This window comes from Leptidea sinapis, chromosome 13 (assembly GCF_905404315.1).
Source record: "Leptidea sinapis chromosome 13, ilLepSina1.1, whole genome shotgun sequence".
Lineage (NCBI taxonomy): Eukaryota > Metazoa > Arthropoda > Insecta > Lepidoptera > Pieridae > Leptidea > Leptidea sinapis.
The window spans coordinates 814,674-830,688 of record NC_066277.1 but is presented as its reverse complement, the minus strand read 5'-3'; the positions used below and the strand labels follow the sequence as shown (position 1 = coordinate 830,688).

The following is a 16,015-nucleotide window of genomic DNA, read 5'->3' as shown; positions in this document are numbered from 1 at the left end:
TTTTTTTACATTTACACACAAAAAAGTTCCGCTAAATAACCATGATTGTGTTCATACACAACGATGCACATTTGAATGAGAGAATGAAATGACATTTAAGAGATATCCTACTTTGATGTAGAACCTATCAATTGTCGCCCCATGGGCCCAGACTCTATGTCTGTCTGCAGATCTTCGATTACTCGATAAATGGATTCATTATAATCACAGATATCGAAACGGGACAATGTTTTGATGGAATCCATTGCCGATATGTGAAATAGCAAGCTTCCGGAGCACGACCATGATGCTCAGTGATCACCTCTCCCCTAGCACACTTGGATACAGAGTAATAACAATCCATCACCATGTTGATCACAAGTTAGCAAAGTGCCATCGAAATCAACTCCATCTGCAAGATTTTTTGAAGAAATCAATGCGTCTAAAATCAAGACAATAATATAACAATAAATACATGCGATGTGAAACATACCAACCTCGCCCTAACGCTATCCGGCCAAAGTAAAATAATAACCTGTATGCTTGAGCGTTGCAGACGCAAGTGATTATTTATATTAGTCGGGTAATAATTACAATTCAAAGCACCGCTGCTCGGGCGCTGTATCGCACATACCAATCATTCTGATAATACGTAGCTTATTATGGTGTTCTCGAAATTGTATTCCCAAAATTGATGTCAGACAGCGTACCGACAAGTCTACACGCTGATAAAGTTAGTTTGAAAATATTTATAGTCATTTCTAAGAGGCTTTTACGAAGCTTGTTTAATGTCTAGGCAAGTCGTACCCTTGGTAAACGATAAACTAAAATTAGAATTTGACGTACCTATTGGATTATCAATGAATATAAAATATTTTATAATTTGGTGTTTCTTATAAATTCTAGAATTATTTTTCTGTTTTATTTTCTGTGGATCATTTCTCATTCATTATTTGTTATTCTATCACTGCTCTAAGAGCATGTGTACAGTCTAGATAGACTATGACAGACTAACCTCTATTTTGAGCAAGTGTCATACAAATCGTGAGTGTAGGACGTAGCTTGTCACGCGCACTAAACTAATATTCCTGGCCTGTTTTTATCAGTTGTCTAACAGCAAGAAACACTATTTAGAATTTTAGACGCATAAATTATCTTAGTCACTGCTATATACTTGGTTGACAGCAATGTAGAAAAAGACAGACTTTAAAAAGTGTCACTTTCTTAGCAGTCCTCTTGATCGAATTGAAGTTATTCCCACGGACTAGTAAAAAAAAAGGACTCCGTGTCAGTAGCACAGTAGTATTATAACAGTGTAGCACCAAAACATGCCGATTAACGTGTGAATGCATAGCCACACGCACACACTTACACTACTACAGGCCGATAGGCGGCCATTATGAGAATTGTCATCGTCTGTGTCAGATCAAATTGCGTCTCAATAAAAGATTTTAAAAATTCCGTCGTGCGTTGTGAAAAAGTGTAAAAACGATACTATTTAAGTATTTGTGGCCATATATGATTATTTAACGGAGAAAATCATGAGAAACAGCACCAATACATTGGTACTAATAATATAAAATCCGTATTTCTTCTAAAATCTAAGCGAATCGTTATTTTTTATAAAAGGCATAAAGGGCATTTATTTTCTCAAAATTGATTCCTTTAGAATTCTTTTTGATGTCATATCTAATATTAATACCGCTTCGGAAACAAATGGCGCTCTGAGAGAGAAGAAGGCGATAGAAACTCTACCAGCATTCTTTTTTTGCGCTCTTTTCAGTTACAATATTGTACAGTCATTTCTACCGCTATAAAATAATCACAGTCTAGTCCCAGGTTGTCCGATCATTTAAATATTCAGCTGTAGAGTAATAGGATTTCCGACAGAGCCATTATTTAATAAAACATTTAAATTTAATAATATAATAATGCCTGAACAGTGGCTGGGACTTTATTATAAAAGTGTATACATTTACCCTTAAAGTATGTATCTTATGAACCCTACTAGAATTCGTTACAATTAGTTACAAGCAATCACTTATTTCTAGTGTTATAATAATGAAAATCACTATTAAGAGCAAAAAAGTGACGATTTTTGTGAACGTATATTAAATTTTCATAAATATACTGACAATGAACAGTCATATTTATTTCTTTAAATTTTTCTTTGAGAGACTGTCTGATATAATCCTGGTGAACCAGGTTAAGGTGCAAGGCCAAACGAATGAAACTATTGTATTGTCATAGATTTTTATTTTCTCAGTGTACAAATTTTCAAACTCATGTCTCGTTGTGGGTAAATATAACGTTAAAATATTTTATTACATACATATTTACGCGTCGAATTTACAAAATTTGTGACGTGTACAGGAGTGTGCATGTCATATAGGCAATCAGGCACTGCCTACCGCATTAAGAGCCTAAATAAATATGTTGTATATCACTGTACTTACATGTACATTTAAAGTCTAAACTAATATTATAAAGAGGAAACATTTAAATTTTTGTTTGTATGTTTGTAATGTTTACACAGAAAAATTACTACACCAATTTCAAAAATTCTTTCACCATTAGAAAGCTGCATCTTCACTGAGTGACATAGACTATATTACATTTTCAAAATGATTGGGAGCCCTAATAAAAAAATCAATAATATAACTCGAGGTGTGACAAAAATTTGTCATAAGAAGAAGAAGAAAATTTGTCATTGATGATAGAACAAAAAAATGTTCTATAGTATCATAGAACGTATCAATATCTACAGAAAAGTGCGCGATACCGTAATATTTATTTATTTTATTTACTTTATTTATTTTATTTTATATTTATTTTATTTATTTTATTTTTTATTTATTTATTCAGATTTTCCACTACAAAGAGATCTTTCCACTACAGAGAGAGTATTTAAGCGAGTGAAACCGCGCGCATTGCTAGTTAAAATATAAACTTTAATAATTGATTTATGTATACTGTATTGACTTTAACAGCTTGAAATGGAGAATTGGTCCACGCTTTCACAAGATACGATCATCACAATTAAATATAATACACAACAGAACACCGCACCATGAGCACGCGATGCGCGTCTCGCAGTTTCGATTCCCATTGTGTGTGACGTCACGGGTGCAGGGTTGCGTGTCGGGAAGTAGAGGCGAGGGCTCGTGAGAACATTCTTAGCGAATCTCGCTGAGCCAGGCGAGATATAGTTACGATACAATTAAATACAATACCTTTGACTTGAACATTGACGATCATTAAGAATTATATTTGCCCCGCGCCGTCTTAAGCTTCTTTTTATGAAAATAAGGGACGAGACGACCAGGACGTTCAGCAGATGGTAATTCATACGCCCTGCCCATTACAATGCAGTGGCGTTCAGGATTGTTGAAACAAATCCAAAAATTCTGAGCAGCACTACAACTGCGCTCGTCACCTTGAGACATAAGATGTTAAGTATCATTTCAATTTCTTTAATTTCACTAGATACGGCGCCCTTCAGACCGAAACACAGTAATGCTTACACATTACTGCTTCACGGTAGAAATAGGCGCCGTTGTGGTACCCATAATCTAGCCGGCATCTTGTGCAAAGGAGCCTTCAACTTTAGATACAGTTATACTAGTGAAACAGGGCCTAAAAATGTATTTTTGTAAACAATAAATTAACATCATTATAGTTATTATAAGATGACTCAATTTTTTATTCATGTAAGATTCAGCACAGTTGAAGCGTGGCCGGATGTAAGTAGTTGTTTATAAAAATACTGGACTGACACTAACGTGAATTGATCAGTTTTATTAATAGCGGGTAGGGTTGTCAACCGTACTCTAAAATATAGTATTGTACTCATAGACCAAGTATAGTAAGTAACTAGACATCGGTTTGGCGTGGCCAACAAGAGACAGATAATATCCTATATACTATGTATATATAGGTACATAATATAACACAAGTGTTCTTCCACTATCACTTTTACATCGTACAACACAACATCGCACCATATTTCCTTCGACTCTACTTAAAATTGTCACTGATGTTGAATAAATAGTGGATATTTCACACGTTTCTCAAGTTTTCTGTGCAGCGCTGTCAAGTTTGTTTAGCACACCAGGTGTGCTGACCTTGAAAAAACCAGCACGCATGGCGAAACAAAAAATGTAATCACTCTATCTCCTTTCTCTACAAAAGACTCGCATAAGTTATTCTTTTTCTCGTGTGAGTGGGACGGAAGCTATAAATTACTCTATATCATGTAAGCGTACTCTATAATCTATAACACTAATAGAGTATGCTAGAATACTCTTTTTTACACAATGTTTACTTTACTAGTGGCAGTGTAATATTATGCAAACCCATTATAATAATATATAACTACAAAAAATACAAAAAAACAAGGTTTTAAACACAAGGTATCCAAATAGACTCATAATTCCATTATGTAGAACTGCATCTTTTAGTAGAAATTGTAACAATATGTCTATGAAAATATATGTATAATGAATTGCCGAATAAATTGAAAGATTTACCTTTAAAGGTTTTTAAAAGGAGACTGCATCAGTGGTTAATAAATAAGTGGTTCTATAGTTTAAATGAAATTTTCAATACAACATGAATTATTATTATTATGATCTAGTCTATTTGATAATAATATATGTTTACATGACATTAAATTTGTTGACATAGGTATAAATGAATTATTAAATTTTTTACATATTAAACTATAATATCTTTAAGTTTTAATATTAATAATGATATAATTATGAAATCGATGTTTCAGTATAAAAGTAGTATGTTAGTACAACTCTATAACATATTTTGCATGTCAATTGACGAAACATATTGGATTTTAATAATATTATGTTATCCAAATGTTTTGAATTTTCCTTAGTGTTAATTGCGCCAATATTGGTCGTAAAACAATTCAACACGTGGTTCGCTTCTACACGAGGCATCCTCTGGACGTATTGAGTCGCCAAACTATGGCACGAGACTGAATTAAATACACATGTGATGTCATCTCACGCGCGTCCGAAGGGCGCGTGGGGGATGATGATCGAGGCGATAGCCTCCTGCATCAGGTATCAGCGCTGGACATGACTATGTCCAGGTCGTTGGGGTGGGGTTCTTACGTCCCCCATGACGTTTTTCCTTCCGTTTTTCATCTTTACTTCATTTGGCTTCTTGGTTGGCGCCCCCGCTTGTCCCGAGCGATCGAGCCCCGTAGGAAGGATACACGGGGCGATCAGCTGGTCGGCGAGGATTTTAGGCTTCAAGACTTCCGGGACTAAGTGTTCTAGTTGGAATGCTTTTATGAGGGTGCCCAACATTCCAAATGCCTCATCACTTATGTCCTCAATTCGCAATGGTGGTTTTTCCATTATGCGGGTACTCTTTGGTTTCTTTCTTCCTTTGGCCTCTCGAGGCAGGGCTTGATTTGCCGGGGCCATGGGTATGGATTCGTCTGCCGCCACGTCTTCTGGTCGTGGGGTTGGCTCTGGATCGCTTCTTTCTGGGCGCAACAACTCTTCATGGTTGTTGCGGGTATCTACAAAAAACTCACTGCGGGTAGTTTCATATTCCTCATTTTTTCCTCGACTTGTGGGAGGGGCGGCGTGGGGGAGGCAACAGGCTTTCTGGAGCCGGTGCGCGTAACCGTGCTTGCGCGTCTGTTGCGAGCCTCTTCTTTGTAGACCCGGCAGCTTGTGTTGCTTGCCGGGTGGGGTCCACCGCAGTTTACGCAGGTGGCGGGTTCCGTCAGTGGACGGCTGCAGTCTTTGGCTGGATGCGGTCCGCCACATCGTACGCAAGCTTGCTGCCGATGGCAGCCGTGCGACGAGTGTCGAAAGCCCTGGCAGCAGTGGCACTGTGCTGGTCCTCTCTTCGAGCGCCACGGTTCTACCTTGATGCCCGCCATGTTGAGTAATTCAGTTATCTCATATATGGCGGGGGTAATTCCAGGAGATCTCTTCAGGATTATAAAATATATACATCCTGGCCGGCCTCTTCTTGCTTGCACTCGCCGGCAGTACTGGGGACTATACCCCCGTGAGCGCAAAGCGTCTTCAATATCTGCGGGTTCAGTGTCGACCGGCAGGCCCCGAATCGCAAACTTAAGTCTGCGATCTGCCGGCAACGAGTAACTGAACCAGGGGAGCTTCACGGTTTCTTCTTGACTTGAGAGGTACTGTTGTACCACTCTGTACTCTGCTTCGTCCGCTGGCAGGAAGCGGACCCCTTTGCCGAAAGGGCGGGCATTTGGGGGCCGACCCAACTTCTCGCGCAGGATCTTGAAGTGTTGGATCCAGTTGGGCATTTCTTCAACCACCAGCGGCGGCATTCTTCCCTTGCGGGTGGTGTCAGCGGCCGTGGGGCCTGTAGTGGCCGTGAGGACAGTCTGCGTCTTCATTTGGTGGCCGGGAGTCGATACAACTGCGGCGAAACTCGCAGTTGGGGATGTATTCTGTGGCGGCATCTCAGGTGTGCTCGCCCGTATACGGGTGTGCTCACCTGTTGATGGGTGCTGGCTGCAGGTCGATGGAGGTGCACTGTAGGTCTGCATCTCCTTGATCGTGAGATCCTCTTGCCTTGAGAGGTACTGCTGTACCACTCTGTATTCTTCTTCGTCCGCTGGCAGGAAGCGGATCCCTCTGCGGTATGGACGGGCGTTTGCGTTCCGACCCAACTTCTCGCGCAGGATCTTCAGGTGTGGGATCCATACGGGCATTTCTTCAACCGTCAGCGTCGGCATTTTTCCCTTTCGGGTGGTGGCGGCGGCCGTGGGGCCGGTGGTGGCCGTGGGGGCAGTCTGCGTCTCCATTTGGCGGCCGGGAGACGATGCAACTGCGGCGAAGCTCGCAGTTGGGGATGTATTCTGTGGCGGCATCTCAGGTGTGCTCGCCCGTATACGGGTGTGCTCACCTGTTGATGGGTGCTGGCTGCAGGTCGATGGAGGTGCACTGTAGGTCTGCATCTCCTTGATCGTGAGATCCTCTTGACTTGAGAGGTACTGCTGTACCACTCTGTATTCTTCTTCGTCCGCTGGCAGGAAGCGGATCCCTCTGCGGTATGGACGGGCGTTTGCGTTCCGACCCAACTTCTCGCGCAGGATCTTCAGGTGTGGGATCCATACGGGCATTTCTTCAACCGTCAGCGTCGGCATTTTTCCCTTTCGGGTGGTGGCGGCGGCCGTGAGGCCGGTGGTGGCCGTGGGGGCAGTCTGCGTCTCCATTTGGCGGCCGGGAGACGATGCAACTGCGGCGAAGCTCGCAGTTGGGGATGTATTCTATGGCGGCATCTCAGGTGTGCTCGCCCGTATACGGGTGTGCTCATCTGTTGATGAGCGCTGGCTGCAGTTCGATGGAGGTGCGCTGTAGGTCTGCATCTCCTCGAGGATGCTCTCCACACTAATAGAATGATAGTTTGGAGAGAGCTTCTTTTCAACGGCGTGGCAGGCGGTCGTGATCAGACGCGCGTATTCCGCCTTAACACCCGCGACCTCGATCCCCAGACCAAAGTGCGCAACTGCGAAGTTGAGCATGCTCTGGCTACACAACATAATGTTGTGTGCTAGGGATTCGGTCTTGGGCTTCAGGGGAGCGCACTGGATGGTCTCGACTGTCGTGTCGTCGCGGGTCTGCTGTGGCGTCTTGCTGGGCGCAACGCGTGTTGTAGACGCGGCGGGAGCTCGCGGCGGTTCTGCGCTGATGTGCGGCGCGGAAGCGATAGGCGTCGTGTCCATCGGCGATTGTGGTCGCACGACGGACGGCTTCTTTTTCTTTGACTTCTTCGAAGACATGGCGACGGGCTCCAACGTCGGTGGAGCTTGGACCGTACTTCACTGCTCAAGGCTAGCAGCACATCCCTCCCTGCAGTTGTGCCGTTCTCCGGGGGATCCCGCTGGTGGGAAGCCGGGTAGTAGGTACTGAGCCTGGAGGGCAGCTACGTAGCCGGAGATCGGAGCTGGTGACGGCGTCCTCGCACCACGGATGATGGCGCGGCGCTTTCTGAGGGTAGCTTTAAAAATAAAGCGACTCAGAGAGCTAGGTTGACAACGAGCACGAGTGAATATGGCAGTACGGTTGCCAATCCTAAATGAGCTGAATTAAATGAGCCGGAAACCGCTCTTTTATACCCTCGTCCCATGTAATGACGCGCTGTGATTGGTCGGCTATTGTGACGTATTACTCCCGGAAGAGATACGTAACAATGGTGAAGGGACCAAATTTGTTTGTTCATGCAACAATGTAAACATGTTATTTTTCTGTTTTATTATTAATATTTTTTAATATTATGTTAAAATCTTAACTACAATGTTTCTTTCATATAAAATTTCATCTCTTTTCATTTCAATTTCATTTAAATACCTTTTTAAAAATACAAAGTGTACTCTTTTTTAGAAATCTGTACTTTGAAATCAGATATTATACTCAATTTCTGTAAGAAACGATGGCAGCCTTAATAGCGGGTGTATGTGATGACTGACGAGTGAAGGTCATGGTGATTCTGTGAGCGAAGTACATAATATAGCCATGAGTGTGTAGGTATCTGTAATCTGTACATCTGTATTACTGGAGTTTAGTCTTCCTCAGCCGCGCGGAGCATTTTATTCTGTCCTTGTTTTTGAGTATTGAATGATAATGAGACGTCACTCTCGGCTATGTATGTCGAGTAAAGTGAGCTCGAGTCGACTGAGGGAGCGCGAGAGGTTAGATCAAAATTTAACAGAGATAATTTAAACTCAAGCATACAAAAGATACCTATACCTATATTATTTTAAATAACATATTTTATGAATACAGATAAAATAAAATTATATTGCGTAATATTACTTCGCCTGCTTATTAGCATCGGTTTTTCTAATGAAATAATGTATGATTTATGCGTACAATTATTAGGAATGAAAGTATGAAAATGTGAATAATATTTATAATATTTAAATCAAAGTAGCCAGTACCCCAAAACGGCAATTTTATACTTAAACCCGTATTTAATTCCTAACTTACTACTGACAATGTCTTCAATGGGTTCTTTTTGTACCGAAATTTTTAAGAGTTTCTAAGGACGATACAAATATTAGGGTGGGTTCGCATTATAAACTTCGGAACCAAGCAATGGAAGAAAAGAGAATGATTTCCACTTCTCGTAATGGCGTAAACTATATTTTGGATTATATGTAAATAATCATGACGCCTATATATGTATGTTCTATGTTCTAACATTAAAACTAATAACCATCGAGTTTTATATTAACTTTGAGTGTTAAGATAGTTCAAATGAAAGACCAACTCACTACGGCCGTTCCCAATATTCAGTCTATCTCTTACTTGAGATAAAAGTCGTAACTATCGTTGACTTTTCTGTCCCAATAACTTATCGACGGTAACTCACCTTATCCTTGCACGATGTCTTTCAATGGGACGACGTATAGCTTACCAGCGATATAAAGTTTGTATGAAAATTGCAATTCATATATAAGAATGACTTATCGGGTATTTTGGAACAGCTACAGATTATTGACAACTAATTACTGACAGTAGAAGGTAGTAATTTATCTCTATCTGTAGATAGCATATTGCGAACGGCCGTAACTGTCTAGCTAAATAAGGCCGAAAGGTTCGTTGGCCTGACGGTAAAGATTATCTATATATTGAGGTTCATAGTTAAGTTATCATAATTATCCCTTGTTAGAGTATCTATAATGATTTGTTTGTACAGATGTTTAGCACTGATAACACAATTGCTAGGCAATTTTGTGAATAACGAGTCTAGCTCTTGTTATAATGACTCTCGTGCATACATACACATAACCAGTGGTACGTTTACATATAGCTAATATGTAATGAGCGTGAGGCTACATCGAGTTTTTTATATAATTAGATCCACGAACTCTAGCACTTATATTTCCACACTACAATTATTGTACCTACTATTATATTCCAATAATAATAGAACTAAACACACGCACTGTTTTTAGGTTTCTATAAGTTTCATCATCATCATTTCAGCCGGGAGACGTCCACTGCTGGACAAAGGCCTCCCCTAAAGATCGCCATGACGATCGGTCCTGCCCTCATTCTCTCATTCAACCTAATTCACGAACACTTCGTCTTCCGGTACAAGGTCGCCATTCGAGGACCTTACTGCCTCAACGGCCACCTGTCCGTCGAGCGACGTGCCTTGCCCACTTTCACTTCAGTTTCGCAATCACTGTGGCTAACTTCATCTATAAGTTGATCAACACAATATTCTGGTCCATAATATCAAGAACATACTTTTTTATGGAATACTAAGGTGGACAAACAATGGTAAGTAATCTTATCGCTGTTATAACAACAGACCAATCATAGGACCTGAGTAAGTTGAATTGCAATAATTATGTTTATTATTACTTCTTCTTTCAATCGGTCACTCTTGTCAGAGTTGTCGTGGCTGCTAAGATGATGCGACATTAGTCGTCCTTGGTCTCCTTAGTTTTGGGTCAAACTGCCTCCCACGCCTGGCTCCTCCACTTTTGACGGTTTGTAGCATTGGGCGAGCACTCCACCTGGCCCTGTACTATCAACCGCTCAATCGATCCTTCATTTCTGGAGATGTGACCAAAGAATTTCAGAATTCGTAGTTGCACAGTCGACGATAGCCTTTATTTTATCTTTAGCTCTTTTAAGATGGAATTGTTGGTTTTGAAAGCCGGATGTTAATACTTACAAGAGCTTAGTACAAATATTACATTAGTATTCCTCGTATAAAATTGCCATTCGTCGTTGCGTCAAATTAGGTTTCTAAAACTAGACAGTGACTGACAAATGAAACTATCAACTATTTATCACACAGGGCTTTTCCAATAGATTCATGGAGTTAAATAACAGAAAGTAATTATATCATATGCAGACATCCCAAACTGTTAAATCTAAAAAAAATAACGAAAAACTCATTTAAGCAAAGAATTATTTTAAGGACGAGTAAAGTCAGATAGCAATATAGTTTCTTAATAGGTAGAAAAATACAAAGAGTTTAATAACATGTTACCGTGATTGAGTACAAGGAATACTGCCGCCCTATGTTAGTTGATGTGTCAATACCACACATTAAATGCACAGCGTGTTATTATTCTAAATATATATAGAGGTGATTGAGAATGCTGCCGTGATCTGTGTGAGAGCGTTCTGCAGCATGAGGCGAGCTGTGTTCTGGGTGCTGCTGTCTGCGGGCGTCTGTGAGGTGCTGGGGACGGCTGAGATCATGAAGGACGTCACTTTGGGCTTCGGGGAAGCTCTGCAACACTGCAGGGAAGAGGTAATTGATGGAAGCGAGGAAAGACGCATCTGCAACCAAGTCTAGAGATTTGACGATCTATTGTCCTATTTTATCATTTTATTACCGGTGTGCTACTTTTTAAATGTTTATATGAGAAGTGATGAGATAAATAACACAAACATTATCATATTTGTACACAACATGTTAAGTTAATAAGGAAGTTAGAGAAGAAGCGCACGACACGCCACAAATTAGGATAACATCAATACCATCTGGATGTGTGGCGGTCAAGAAGCTTTCTTCCACGTACTACAAAACTGTGGAATGAGCTTCCTAGTGCGGTGTTTCCGGGACAATACGACATGGGTACCTTCAAAAAAAGCGCGTACACTTTCCTTAGGGCTGGCAACGCTCCTGTGATTGTTCTGGTGTTGCAAAAGAATGTGGGCGGCGGTGATCACTTAATACCAGGTGACGCGTACGCTTGTTTGTCCTCCTTTTCCATAAAAAAAGGAATAGCTATGGTACTATACATGTAAATTGGCAGCTCATAAATATAGTCAAGACCAGCTCCAATCCCAATAATTTTCCATTTTATTTAAAATAATCGCATGCTTCGTACGTGGAGATGTACCGTGGGATGTTTCTGGGGGCGAGAACGGGGTTGGGAGTTGTGGGGTTCGGGAACCAGTGTGAGTAATGTCCACGTGCTCGCTAAACGTTTATTAACCAACATTTATCATGTGTATCTGCACTCCCTATCGCATACGCCTCTCTGCAACAACTGTAGTTACACTTGCATTGCACCTTCAATCTACTATTGAATCTAACAACTATAAATAACTATCATTTCAAGTTCAGGCGTTCGGTTCCAATATTCAATTCTGGGACTTATTTAAAAACAATAAATTTGACATCATCGAGGTTTTCTAAAAAATATACCTAGTCGCTGTTTATGAAATGCCATGATGTAACACGACCGCGCCATCATTCTTTCTTCCTGCAATAAATATTGATAGTAGATCTTATACGGTAATAATAATCTAAACTAAGAATATATTCTAATACAAGCTAACATTATTCAAACAAAACAAATCTAAAAACTATATTTACAATACTATGACTACATAAAATTAAAACTATCAATAGGTGGAAGCATTTGGCAGTCGAATATATTTATTAATTTACTAGCTGACACGACAGACGTTGTTCTGTGCATGATACTTAAAAAAAATACAGTTTTTTTTTTATGAATTTGTCAATAATATTTCATAACATCAAGAATTATTTTGTAAAATATGTTCCCTGTCAATGACGTTCTATATTATGTACAGAACGTCAATGCAGGGAGACTAACATTGACGTTCTAATGAAATTGTTTCACAGCAGAACTGTCAAACCGTGCGTCAATAAATTCTCTCACAGAAAATATGTCCCTAAAGAATAAATATTGGAAATAAAAATAATTATGGATCCCAAATCGAAATAAAAACTATCCTATCTCTCAAGTTGGACTAAACTGCACTCGATGAAGTTATCCCCGTTTGAATCCGTTCATTAGTTTAGGAGCCCATCGCGGACAAACAACGTGTCACGTAGTTTATATATATTATTAAGATTTCCCACTAATCAGCCAAGTTTTATCAATATAATATATTGGTATCCATCACGAAGGTGCATTTTTTTGTTTAAAAGAGTCTCTCACAAGCCAACGTACGGGTCCTAATGTTTAATGATTACCGCCGCTCACATTCATGGCCGAGGAATCAAAATAGGATTGTCGGTCTTTTAGGAAGGTGTAGATACGGGTTTTTCGGAGGTACCCATGTCGTATCGTCCTAGGAAGCTCCTTCCATTGTTTGGTTGTACGTGTCAGTAAGTTCCTTGCAAACCGCACTGTGGAGGAACGCCACAGATTCAGATGATGAGGATGTTATCTAAGTTTATGACGTGTTTTACTAAGTTGGAACGCGACGGTACGACGGTCAAATAACTCTTCGGCATAGTCCCTATGATAAATGCGGTGATAGCCACAGTTTTGACTCAACGCTAAATGATCTAGCCGCTCACAGAGCCCTTGGTTCCCAACAATTAAATATTGATGGAACATCATCGTTCGAAGCTGTTAAACAGTAACTAATAGCCACCGAGGAAATAGAATGTCATAAGCCCGATATTTGATTTTCACTTGTTTTTTAAAACCCTTCATTGTTATTGTTACTTGTCTACCAGAGCCAGTTGAGCGAGGAGAAGATGGAGGAGTTCTTCCACTTCTGGCGCGAGGACTTCAAGTTCGAGGACCGCGAGTTGGGCTGCGCCATCAAGTGCATGAGCTCCCATTTCAATCTGTTAACCGACTCTCACCGCATGCACCATGAAAATACCGACAAGTTCATCAAGTCTTTCCCCAATGGTAAATTACTTATTTTTGGAAAAAAGGCTTTTATAAGTATTAAAACGAGGTCTGTACGGCAAGTATAGTACCTAATGGGCGACGTTCGAAATTTACGATATAATTCATGTTTATCTTCAGCACTTAAACGATTCTTAATTCTTTATAAAAATTTATTGTTCACGATGTTTTCTACCACCAAGTAGCTTGCAAGCAGTAATTACATATTATTATTGTGTTTCGATATGAGCAGGGTCGGATTTAGTGGAGGGCAACTACGGTCTCCACAAAAGAGGACCCCCACAACGGAGACTTTGGAAACAAAATTAAAATTCAGACTACTAAACACTAGTTAGTTAGCTATGTGTTTCTCTTATCGAATGATTGCAAGCTTATGAAACTGCACTTTCGAGATTAGGATTTGTTATTCATATTGAGAAACTGGATGCTGAAAGTTTATCAGGATGATTTAGAACCTAGTCTTGGTAATGAGTTGGTTTTATTCGGCAAACTCGACTGCAAAAAAAGTCCATTATATCTGGAAAATAACCATCTCCTTAATAATGTTTTCTATACTCTTGACCTTTTAATTTCGTTTCGTTATAATAATCTCTGCCTCTCGCTCATATTCAAACCTGGAACGTCATCTATGGGTGACTTTACTGTAAAATGACAACGGAATGCATCCGCAATGTCTTTATGAGCATTGGCACCCAATCCCGTCGATTCGAGATCACTCCTCTAACTGCCACAGCCTGTATTGGCATACTTGGCGTCGATATATCGAGCGACGTTCAGTTCCGTGGTCACTTGGAAGAGAAGGCCAAACTGGCCTCTAAAAAGCTTGGTCTACTCAGTAAGGCGAGACAGTACTTCACTAAAAGCCACCGCCTGCAACTTTATAAGGCGCAAATTCGGCCTCACATGGAGTACTGTTCTCACCTCTGGGCGGGTGCTCCCCAGTACCAGCTTCTTCCATTAGTCAAGAGCGGCTCGAATCATTGACGATCAAGTCATCTCCGATCGGCTTGATTCTCTAGCATAGCGTAGAGATGTGGGTTCTCTCTGCATCTTCTACCGCATTTATCACGGGGAGTGCTCAGAGGAGCTGTTCGGGTTGATTCCAGCGGCCGAATTCCACCATCGGACATTACGTGCAAAGTACCATCCGCATCACGTAGACGTCTGGCATTCCACAACCGCGCGTTTTCTTCGAAATTTCTTGCCTCGCACAGCCACTTTGTGGAATCAACTACCGGCAGCGGTCTTCCCGAACAGATACGACTTAGGGACCTTCAAGAAAAAAGCATACTCCCACCTTAAAGGCCGGCAACGCATTTCTTGACACACCTGTTGTTGCGGATGTCCATGGGCGGTTGCCTCACCTCTCCCCATCCCGTGAGCATCTTGCCCACTGGACTCATTGGTTACCATTTTATTGGCTGACATATTTCAGGCGAAGTGCTGTCGAAGCAGATGGTAGAAATGATCCACGCATGTGAGCTGCAACACGACGCCACTGAAGACCACTGTTGGAGGATCCTTCGCGTGGCTGAATGCTTCAAGCTGTCGTGCACCAAGCGTGGTGTGGCACCCACTATGGAACTCCTCATGGCTGAGTTCATCATGGAGGCTGACGCCTGACCGATCTTCACCACTCTGCTCCACTCTTGACGCAGTAGCCGACGGACCTAGCTTACTAAATTAATTACAGTAGTTATAGTTTTAAAGTTATAATAAAAAAATAAATTAGTACCTTGTCAAACGTTTAGTTATTTGACGATACTCGACAGCCTCGAATTTCAATTTGGTGTTTTAAGATAGTCAGCGACGCCAGCAGCAAAACTCTAAAATACAATTAGCTATTAGGCTTAGATAATTTATACGTTTACATAGAGCCTCTTGCTGTTAGGCAAAGCATGAAAACAGGCCAGGTTTATTACTTCAGTGTGCATGACAGCTACGTCTTACACTCGCAATATTTACCTATGTCACTTTGTTTTAATTTGCGTGCGTTGCTGAAAATGAAACAGATTTCCGCTATTTTTTGGGAGGAATTCACAGCTGTCACGGTCTATCTAGACGCACAAATTATCTTAGCTATTAATTAGGATTTCAATTATACAGTAAGATAATATTTACTTTTACTTTACTATCTTTGTGCTGCAGAAGAGGGCTATTCGCGCGATTTATAACCTAGGTCCTAAAGAATCATTAAGAGAAAAATTTAAAGAAATAAACATTTTGACTATTGCTTCTCAATACATTTTTGATAATGTTTTGTATGTTCGTAAGCACATTGAGGTATTTTCTAGAAACTGTGACATTCATAATGTTAACACGAGGAACAAACATAAACTTGTTATGCCTACTACTCGGTTGGGTCGA

The 16,015-nt window shown here is 40.8% G+C and overlaps 2 protein-coding genes across 3 annotated transcripts in view; both read left to right on the top strand.

Moving 5' to 3' along the window:
• Nucleotides 1-16,015, top strand: part of LOC126967724 (tafazzin) — a 164,053-nt gene that overhangs the window by 106,017 nt on the left and 42,021 nt on the right. The gene's annotated exons all lie outside the window — the stretch shown is intronic.
• On the top strand, nucleotides 10,266-15,330 carry LOC126967740 (general odorant-binding protein 1-like). Its single transcript, XM_050812408.1, has 4 exons — nucleotides 10,266-10,286; nucleotides 11,105-11,274; nucleotides 13,468-13,648; nucleotides 15,084-15,330. Exons 2-4 carry the CDS (start codon nucleotides 11,152-11,154, stop codon nucleotides 15,269-15,271), a joined length of 492 nt encoding a protein of 163 aa, XP_050668365.1. The 5' UTR covers nucleotides 10,266-10,286; nucleotides 11,105-11,151; the 3' UTR covers nucleotides 15,272-15,330.